Raw genomic sequence first — 10,470 nt, 5'->3', positions numbered from 1 at the left:
AAGTCTATGGCACTCAGGTCCACTCAGCTCAGACTTCAAGTATGTGAGACCACAGGTTCCCACCTTAACTGGTCACCCATTGAGGGACAGCGCAAGGCCCCGGTGCTGGCGCCAACGCTCAGCTGCGCCCTCTCGGTTACCATGGCGACCGCAGGCGGGGCGAGGCCCCCACTCACCGCTTCCCCGCCTCTGCCCAGAACCTTTCGAACGCTCCAATTGGGACAACCCTTTCTTGCCTCTGTCCCGCCCCATTCGGCTCTAAGCGCTTTGCGATTGGCCCGGGACGAGCGGCCTGGTACCCAGAGGGCACCACCTCCTGACAGGAAGAGCGGGAAAGTGCACCAGGAGCTGTCCGAGGCGTGAAGCTCACAGGCGCGGCGGGGGAGCACACGGTTGGCTTTGCAGCGAGTTGCCCACTGTCCCATACAGAACCCCCCGCTCCCATGACTGCCAAAAGCATGGAGCAGGAGTCGGGGTGCGGGCACAGCGTTTGTGGGCCGGCCCGGTCTATCCCGGGGGGCTAGGACGCGACGAGGTTGGAGCGAGGATCCGGCGGCACACTCCGGAGCGCGGGGTATCAGAGGACAGAGGGAACGGGCCGGGCCCCGGGGGCGGTGCCGGCGGCGGCGGCGGGAGGCGCAGAGCCCAATGAGCGCGCGCACCGCCCCGGGGGCGGGGTCTGAGGAGCGCTCCCCCGCCCTTGCCAGCCCCCGCCCCTCCCCCCGGCGCGGGGCCGCAGTGAGTGAGTGGCACTGGCAGCCTGTCAATCCCTCGGCCCAGCGGCCTTCCAGCCCGGTCCGCGGCGGCTGCTGGCTGGGTGCGCGGCTCCGGCGGCGGCGGCGACTTCTCCCGCCCTATCCATCGGCTGTCCGCCCGGCGCGCGGCCCGCCGGGGCCCTCCTCCGGGCTCAGCGCCCCCGCCGCCTCTGCCCGCCCGCTCCCAAACTTTCCTCCTCCGCCCCCCCTCGCTCCCCGCGGCCCGCCCGCAGGCCTCCTCCTCCGCCGCCGCCCGCCGCCGCCGCTGCCTCCCCCGGGGCCGCCGGGGCTCGGATCCCGCCTGGCTGAGGCGGCGGCGGCGGCGGCCGAGGAGGGCAGTGCGCAGGCTGGCGCGGGGGGCGGCGGGCGTCCCGGCAACTCGGCGGGCGCTGAGGAGCAAGTTGCGCGGGGCCGCCCGGCGGGGCGCGCGGCGGCGAGGAGGCGGCGCGGCGGCCGCGTGAGGGCAGCGGGCGCCGCCGCCTGCGCCTCCGCCACCGCCGCGGAGCCCGGCGCTTCCGCCCGCCGCTTCTCCTCAGCCTCGGCGGCGGCGGAAGCCGGAGCCGGGCGCCCGTCCTCATCGCCTCAGCCGCGGGCCCTGCCGGCCGGGCCGCCCCCTCCCCGCGCGGGCGGGGAGCGCGCGGCCGCCTCCCCCTCCCCCTCCCCCTCTTTCTTCTCCTCCCTCGTCGCAGCCGCCGCCGCCGCCGCCGCCGCCTCAGCCTTCGCCTCAGCCGCCGCCCGCTCCCGCCCGCGCGCGGCGGGATGGACGATCAATCCAGGATGCTGCAGACTCTGGCCGGGGTGAACCTGGCTGGCCACTCGGTGCAGGGGGGCATGGCCCTGCCGCCTCCCCCGCACGGCCACGAAGGGGCGGACGGCGACGGCAGGAAGCAGGACATCGGCGACATCCTCCACCAGATCATGACCATCACCGACCAGAGCTTGGACGAGGCGCAAGCAAAGTTGGTGTCGTCTCATTAAGCATCTTTTGTGTGTGTGCGGGAGCCGGGCCCGCGGCCGAGTCGAGGCCCGGGGTGGCGCCCGGGGCCAGGGCCGCAGCCCCCGGCGGGGAACTTTCTCCGAAAGCCGGCCGCCCGCCCCGGCCTCGGGGGGACTTGCCCGCGCCCCCCGAAGCGGGCGGGAGTCGGCAAAGTTGCTCTGGGGGGCTCGGGACGGACTCGGTGCGGCGCGGATTCCGTGGCGTCCTTTCCCCCGTCCTGCCCCTCGCAGCCCGGCCCCCTCCCACCGATTTAAACCTCCCGCCCCGACCCCGTGCGGGCCGCGCCGCCGGGAAGTGTAACTTTCTCCTCCGGCCGGGAGTCCCGGCGCCGGCTCCTGTGGCCGCGGGACGACCTCGCGATGCGGGCGGCCACCCGGGCCCGGCGCGGGGCGATGGGCGGTTCCCTGGCGGGTCCGGGTGCGGACGGCCAAGTTCTCGGAGAGAGAGGGCCGCCTTGCAAACTTTGCCGAGCTGTCACCCTCCCGCTGGCCGCAGTCCGCCGGCCGGCAGCGTCGCGCCGGCTCCCTCTGCACAGGAGCGGACGCGGGAGCCCCTCCGCACCCGTCCCCTCCCCCGGGTCGCCTTCGCCTGCCCCCGGGGCGAGGCTCCCCGCGCGGGTTCGCGTCGCGTCTGCAGTGGCCGAGGCTGCTGCCTGCCGGGCAGATGGGTCCGCCTCGTTCCGGCTGCAGCTTTCGTCGCCGGGGCTTGCTGGCTGTCGGGAACTAGTCAACTGGAGTTTTTGTTGACTTCCCACGGTTCAAAAGGGCCTTCCAGAATGGGGGGCTGGAATTAAATCTTGGGTCTAACTTAAAGGAAGGCGCCATATTATTCCATAGGTGATGCTAATACCTTTGTGTTTCGTTATTTGTTTTTTAGGAAACATGCCCTGAACTGTCACAGAATGAAACCAGCGCTCTTCAGCGTCCTGTGTGAGATCAAAGAGAAAACAGGTAAGACGCTGCGCCCCGCAGTGGGCCTGGAGACCCCCGAGGTGGGGGTCGGAGCTACTCCTTCGACTCTCCAGTTGAGAGCTGCTGCTTTTGGGCACCGCCATCTTTGATCATTCTCTCCTTCCCACGTCCTGATCTTGAGAAAAAACTGCAATAAATCTGGAGTCGATTTCTCAGTTCTGCTCCTGGTGTAAAATGAAGTGTAGGTGCGGACCGGGCTGGATCGCCGTCCCTCGGCGGCCGCCCCTGGCTGCAGGCAGGGAGGGGGCCCGGAGCGCCAGCCGCCCTCTTCCCTCTCCTTTCGCCTTGTTTGTGTGTCAGTTTTTAAAAGGAGCAACGGGAGACTGGATGCCAGGACCGAGTCCCCGGGAGAAGCATCGCCCGAACTTTGTTTTACTTAGACAGTCTTAAGCTTCAGCTGCACGGATAGAAGAATAGATGCAATTGAACAGACCCCAGTAGCATGCTTGAATTAGTGTTTTAGGTGGGAAGACTACTTTAGAGAATCGAGGAAGGGTAATGATGTGTAGACACATACGATGTATTACATCTGTTAATACTTGTATTATTTTGTATTCTGAAGTCATTACACTTGTAACTGTGCTTAATATATAAAGTATAAAAAGGTCGACAGATGCAGGTTAAACAATTTTGAAGTGTCCAAGTCAGGGAATATATAAGAAGATAGGTTTTGCAGAAGTGCTGGAATGAAAACTACAGGTACATATTTGGCAAATTTTTGGCAATTCGTTTCAGTTTAACTTTCTTGTCAGACTTTATTAATTGAAGGTCTTTCAGTCTTGACGTGAGGTAACTGCTCAAACTGAAGCAGAGATTTGGATGTTTTAGTTTGTATTTGGCATTATCTTCCCTGTATGTGGCAAACAAGTACATTAAACAAGCTCTACTGTTTATTTTTTTCCTGTTCTTTTCTTTCTTTTTTTTTTTTTTTTGGTGTGTGTTGGATGTATGGTATTTTAAAGTTGCCATTTTGAAAGTTGAGGCAAAGGAGAAAAAGTTGAAGTCCAGGATATAGCACTATCCAAGGGAGGCTGTTTAGAAGGTTACATGTGATTGTGTTTAAATTGAGTGTACAAATAGCACAGTGCAAATAATTGTTAGGTTGATAGGCGAGTCAGCCTTCTTTGAAACAGGTTTTTCGCTTTGCAATACTATTCTGATCCTAAAAGTAATCAAGAAAAGATGATGAGTTATTGCTGTCTATTAAATATATATGCTAAACCATAATAAGCAGCAAATAATAAGGGAGGCCAAAGAGTACTTTTCCTGGTTTTCATTCCATATTATGGCTGGTTTCTTAATGCTCAGTGATCCTTTCTTGAATTACTAACTTTTATTTTGTGTTGATTTTTAGCTACCTTTAGAAAGCGTTTTGATTTAAAGCAGTAGATAATTTTTATCTGACTGTAAAATAAGACATCTAGCATTCAGTCTTGAAGATTCTTAGTTTAGAAGCTTAAAAGTATGCAATTCTCAGTAAATTCTGATGCTTAATGTCCAAGGGTTTTCCTGCTATCAGGGCTCCACTTCAGTTTCTGCTGACAGCCAAGCACTGGGGTATTGACTATGTTGTGAATATTAAGATTGATTCGACTTTATACAGCCTTATATTACTAGGGAGAGGGGATGGATACTTATCGCTTCTCATCCCCTTCTCATTATTTGTATTTATTTATTTATTTTTGCCTTTTTAAAGTTTTGGCCTAGCTAGCTTGAGAACTAAACCCAGCAAACTGCTTTTCATGTTGAGACATTTAGCAGCAGGCAGAATTCAATTAGGAAGCATAAGTCCTTTAGTTGCTTATTTGCACAGGACTTAGTTACACCATTCTGAAAGGAAAGTATAGTCAACCACATGTCAAAGGTGAGTTACGAAAAAGAAACAAATCTTTTCAAAGTCTGGGATTACTGGCAGAGAGAGCTTTGGTAGGGCTATTGCTATTTAAAAACCAAGAGGCAGCTGACAAAAGAAATTTTTGTGTTTTAAAATTGTTTCTGGGGCTTTCAGTGATAACTTGTAAATTAGATTCTCTTTTTGTGCTTTGGCCAGTGGATCCACATTTGCACGTTATCTCTTTTGTAAAAAGCCAACAGCCGACAAAGAGTAAAGGCGGCTGTCTGGGTAGAGGCATCTTCCTGCCAGCCTCTCTAAGCTCGAGAGGGATGGGATTTAAGTACTGAGTGATTGATGGGGGTGAAGCTCTTTCTCTTCTTTCCATTCTCCCCTACTACCCATAGCTTCACCTCACTCCCCAAAACTAGTCTTAGAATGAGACAGGGACTCAGAATCCTCAATTTGAAATAAAACAGCTGTGTAGACATTAGTGTTACCAAAGCAAAGAAAGCGGGGCTGCAAATTCCAAGCCCCCCAACTCCTGCTTCCATAGTCGGTCATGCTTTAGAAACATGAACTTATAAAAGAAACATTGTAGAATATATGTATATTGCATAAATATTTTTTAAAAATCATTTTATTTAATCTAATAATACCTAAAAATTAATTCTTTGTAATTTAGAGAAAGTTTACCTAGTCATTTATGAATAGAAACCAGCAACATTATGTTGATGACTCTATTCTGCTTAATGGGGGGTTGAGGGTGAACTGTCATTTCAGTGGATAATGTCATTTCAGTTGTGCTTTTCTTCTAAAACAAAACAAAATCATTTAAAAAAAAATCTGTTTATTTGTAGCTCTGCCAGTGGATTTTGAGGTTTCTGATCAGGCAGTGAACACTGCCAGTTCTTATGCACATGGGGGATTTAGTTTAGAAAACATCTGTTTCCCCCTCTACCATATATGAAAAGGTATTTTTCCCTTCTGACAGATAAATGGGTAATCTACTACAATTATATTATTTTCTTGTTGAGAGGTAAGGAAAGTATACTTCTACTATAAGATGCTGCTTTTTCTTGAGAATGTATTCTTTCGTAAAATTGATCACACCATTATTTTTGGGCAGAAATGTCTCTCATTGTTGAATTGTGATATTTGTGCATTTTGAGAGCACCCCAAAAGTTGTAGGCTTTAAAATAAAAATAGTTGTTTATTTTAAACCAAGTAACCAGTGAGATTATTGTTGATATGTTAAGATTTTTCTCCTGATTTTTAAAGCCATATTTTATCGTCTGTCTCTTATTAAATATCCCTGATGCCACAAGGTCTGCTCACCTGCATACCTCTTTTGGTGTATGCCCCCACCTCTTTTTGGTCATCTTAATCTTAATTGTTGAAGTGCTTTCCTTTGTGAAATATTTCATCCTGAAAAATCTGTCTTCTTTCCAAAGCCCTTAATTGTGCGAGTTTAAGTGAAGGAAATAGTTCTTTTTCAAGAAAAAAGTATTTATTTTTTAAATGAAATCCCACATTTTAGTAGATAATATGAATCACATTATTGTGAAAAATGTTATGCATGAAAAAAAATAAACACAACCTTTTCCTTTTTAAATAATAGGTTAAAATACTCCATGTTGATGGCTGCCAACCAAACTCTGATTTATTGCTACCACAAACCCTAAATAGCGTTCATTTACTAGTAATGTCTAATGGCATACATGATGGTTTGCCAGATTTGTAGCCTTTGTGAGGCTTATAAGCAGGACTGACTTGGGAAGATCATAAAACTTAATGAACTTCTCTACTGCAGGAGGTGTCCGCAGGGGAAGAGAAAGGCCTGCTTGGCTGGTTGGGCTGGTTGAAGTATTTTTTATGTTTAAGGAGAAGAAAATGACTAGTAAAAATGCCTTACTTTTAAAGGAACCCTCCCTAGAAAGAGTCATAAGAATTTTAGATATTAAAACTAGATCAAGAGTATAGTTTACAAGTGAGGTTTTATATGCATTTAGTATATGATGTGAGATTAAACCTTTTATCTTTATTGCTATAAGTGTGACTAGCTTTCAAAGAGACAAGGCAGTACTGTCATTCGACACCTCTCTATTTAATTGTGAACCCACAGGTTTAGAGACTCTTTGGAGTCTTTTTTTGGTGTGCTTCTCTTTTTAAGGTTTCAATATAAAAATCTGTTACATTTTTCTTTGTACAGTGCTGTGTGATTCTTTTAATTCTACATGTGTAAAAATCAATTTTTTCAAGTGAAAATTTAGCAAGAAAGGTGAAAATTGTTATATATTAGTCTAAATGTTATTATATATTTTGCATATGCTTTTAAGTTGCTCTTGCACTATTTCCAATATAATTATCATCGTTTGTTTCAAGTTTTAAAAACAAATGCACTGTTCCATACATGATTCCTTTTTGTGTTTTCATGAAACACATTTTGTTTTAATGAACTTATTTTCAAGATTTTAACAACTTTTTATTGTGGACACCTTTGAAACATAACATGCAGAGAGCAGAGACTCTTGAACCTCCCATGAACTCAGTGCCCATCTTCAGCAATTAGCAATACTTGGCCAGTCGTGTTTTCTCTGTAATTTCCACCATTCCAAAATTATTTTGAAGCAAATTTTAATGGATCTTTAATGTTTTAAATTTCGTATCAATTTTAAGCATTAGGTCTGCTTATATTGGAAATATTAAGTGATTAAACAGGAAAAATACAAAGTCAGAGTATCTTGGAAATGTTATAAATTATATTGCTTTATCAATATATTTTTCTTAACTCTACTTAATATTTTACCTTTTTTTTCCCTATTTTTATAGATTTGGTATCTTACTGGAGCTTTTGTAGGAGGTTTTCAGAGAAGTTGTAAAAGAAAGGGATTTTTCTACTTCTTTATTCTTCCATTTCCATCCTAACAAAATAGCACATATAATACATTTGTAGAAAACCTGGAGAAAAATCTCATTGCCAAGCTGGTTTAGAACCTCATGATCTAAAGTATCATGTGGATATTATCTTTAAAATATAGAGACATTTTCCAATCCTGTTCTTTATTTTTTTCTTCCCAATAAAAATGTATTGAACTCTCTTGTCAATACTAACTTGATCTGTGCAAGTAATTCTTTTGTTCCTTAGTTTTAATGACCCTCATTTTATTACAGATTTGAATAGTTTTGGTATTTTATTTGGGACTTTACTATGTTATTTTATTAATTTACATAATTTTATTCTGAATTAGAAGTCTTTTAATACACTAGCAAAGGAGGCCCTGACTTGCCCCAAAGAGCACACTGGTTGATCGGCTTTCATAAAATGTACTTGTCTACATTTTTCATACTATGATGCTTTTCCTTTTAATTAATTTTGCCTGTGTATTTCCATCTCAATTTATAAATTGTGTAAAAGGTTACTTCTGAGGCAAATTTAAATTAACGTATTAGTTGGATTATTTATATTTTGATACTTTATAGTGGCATGGTATAGGATGAAGTTACATTATATGAAGTGGGACTATAAGAATTGAAACTGCATTTCGTGAACCACACCCTAAGTCAGTCATCACTTTATTTTGTACTCTACCCTGAGGTATCTATTCAGAATAAATACTTAACACATCAGCACTAACACATCAAGTTATATAAGGTTTTAGATTATCTTTTCCCTATTCGTGTTTGTGAACATCTTTAGATATTTATTAGTTCAATATTGACATTATGAGAATAATGTTTTGTTTTCTCAGCAGTCTTGTGTTTTAGCCATTTATCAGTGTGATCAGCATGATTTAGGTATTAACTGACTAACAAAGCTTACACATTACCACCACCTCCCCCTCAAGCCCGTGTTGACCTTTTCAAGCATTTGCTGTACTTCAGTAGGCCATTTGAGTCTTTAAGTATGAAGAGAGTAAATAATTTATATCACTATGTAGTATAAATTGGTAAAAGTTTTTCAGAACTAGCTATCTGATTTTTTACAAAGTTATTGAAGTTAATCAGACAAATTGCTATCACATCTAGTTGACAGTGCTATATTTAGCAAATAATAAGTAATTCTTGAATGAGCTACTGAAAAAATAAACCACCTTTTTATGCCTTCAAACTCAGAACATATTAAAAAATAAATTTCATTAATCTTCAACACTTGATTCTAATTATCCCTTTTGTAGGCAGAATTGCAACAAGAATTTCTTCTGTATTATTTTTTCATAGATATATTCCATTGTATAATATGTTTGTAGGTTTTAATGGTAACTAGTTTACTTTGGCACTAAATTTGAGTGTATATCTAGCAAAAAAATTGGTGTGATAGAATGTATCAAACTGAATTGGCGTAACTTTTTTTTGTATAACTATGTCTACGTAATAGTAACAGGTTAGTATGAAAGCAATTAAAAATATTTATGGATAAAAATAATTGTTAAAAGTTTTCTACTTCTTTCAACTTAAGTGCTTTAAAAATGTTAAGCTGTTTAGACAGTAACTCTTTTTTAGTGATCATATTAATGAGGACTTGGTATACAATGTAATCCTTTTAATGCTGATGAGTCCTCACAATGTTTAAACCATTATTTGTGAGACTCAACATATGTTATGGCAAAATGATTTTTTGTTTGGTTTGTTTTCTTTTATGTGATACATCAGTTTTCAAAGCATATTTCTTAGGCTTCAGAGTCCAGCAGGTGGCTTTTTACATTAAAAAATTCATAAATTTTAAAATCCCATAAAATTTTATTTCAAATTCAAATTAACTAATTGAGAATGTCAACATTTTCACTGTCTCTATATTAACATTTATAATAGAACAAATGGTTGCATATAGAAATTATCTGCAACACAGTCTAAATTAAGATTCTAAACAGGCATTACAGATGCTGGTAACTTTGGCAATTATCATTTTGTTTGGTGAACAGTAGTAAAACAGTGTGCGGTAAAAGTGTTTAGAGAGAGAGGATAAATAAATTGAACAGTTTTGCAATGCAAAGTGGTTTGTGGTGTTTTTGAGGATTTCTTGGCTCTCTCTTAACTGCTATTGTGAGCCTGGAGCAGATTTCCCCATTGCTAATGCCCTAGAAGTATTAATTCACTTTGATATGCTAATTAGAGGGCATTATGCAAGAAATGAGATTAAGTGGCAGCATGAAGCCATTTGCCTGTCAGTAAATTGAGAGCTTTAGCATCAGGAGGAGCTTTGTTTTTTTTTTTTTTTTTTTTTTTTTTTTTTTTTTTTTTTTGAGTTTCTCTTGGTTTTGCATATAAATAAAATTGATTGAAAGGTCTAGAGAAGCTTCCAGAACATTGGTGGATTCTTTTTTCCCCCTCCTATGATTATTTAAACGAAATGTTACAGGATTTTTCTGAATATTAATTGACCTAATTGGAGATACTGAATATAAAGTTTTTATTGTACTGTTTCTGTATAAAAATATACTAAAATTTTTGTGTCACCTAGTCTTTTTTTTCCTAAAACATAATTTCATTAACATGGCTAATGAACTGTTTATCACTTATCTCTTCTCAGAAGTCTAAACTTCTGTGTATGGGCTTGTGCACCAATGTCACTAAATTGAACTTCACAGGGATATTTTCTTCACTAGGGAAGGAAGGAAGGAAGAAGTTGAATTGGGCTTCAGAAAACTATATTAAATGAGTATTAACATTCTGACTTGAATCCATAAAAGCTGTCACAATTATAATTCATGGTTAAACTGCCCTTTATACAACCTGTGGAATTTTTATTTCAGCATATATCTTATAGGTAAGATTACTGATGACATTTTGTGTGGAAGATGGAATTTCATACTGGATTCAGATTTTGTTGACTTTTGTGGCCTAAGCTAGGCCTCTGAATTTTTCTCTATAAAGCTGTTTTGTGATATTTCTTATATTCTGGGGAGAAATACATGA

At 43.7% G+C, this 10,470-nt stretch overlaps 1 protein-coding gene across 2 annotated transcripts in view; it reads left to right on the top strand.

The window, feature by feature from the left end:
• Positions 1–1,355: 1,355 nt before the first annotated feature.
• The window catches only part of PBX3 (PBX homeobox 3), a 220,809-nt gene continuing 211,694 nt past the window's right edge, over positions 1,356–10,470 (top strand). The window contains exons 1-2 of one of the 2 annotated variants that reach the window (XM_016961669.4): positions 1,356–1,714; positions 2,629–2,702. In XM_016961669.4, the coding sequence (XP_016817158.1) occupies positions 1,515–1,714; positions 2,629–2,702 (274 nt within the window). In that variant the 5' untranslated portion in view covers positions 1,356–1,514. The remainder of the gene's footprint in view (positions 1,715–2,628; positions 2,703–10,470) is intronic. The other variant, XM_016961670.4, reaches the window with a different exon arrangement.

This window comes from Pan troglodytes, chromosome 11 (genome assembly GCF_028858775.2).
Source record: "Pan troglodytes isolate AG18354 chromosome 11, NHGRI_mPanTro3-v2.0_pri, whole genome shotgun sequence".
Classification (NCBI taxonomy): Eukaryota; Metazoa; Chordata; class Mammalia; order Primates; family Hominidae; genus Pan; species Pan troglodytes.
The sequence above is the reverse complement of the archived record's forward strand: the minus strand, read 5'-3'. Positions and strand labels throughout refer to the sequence as shown.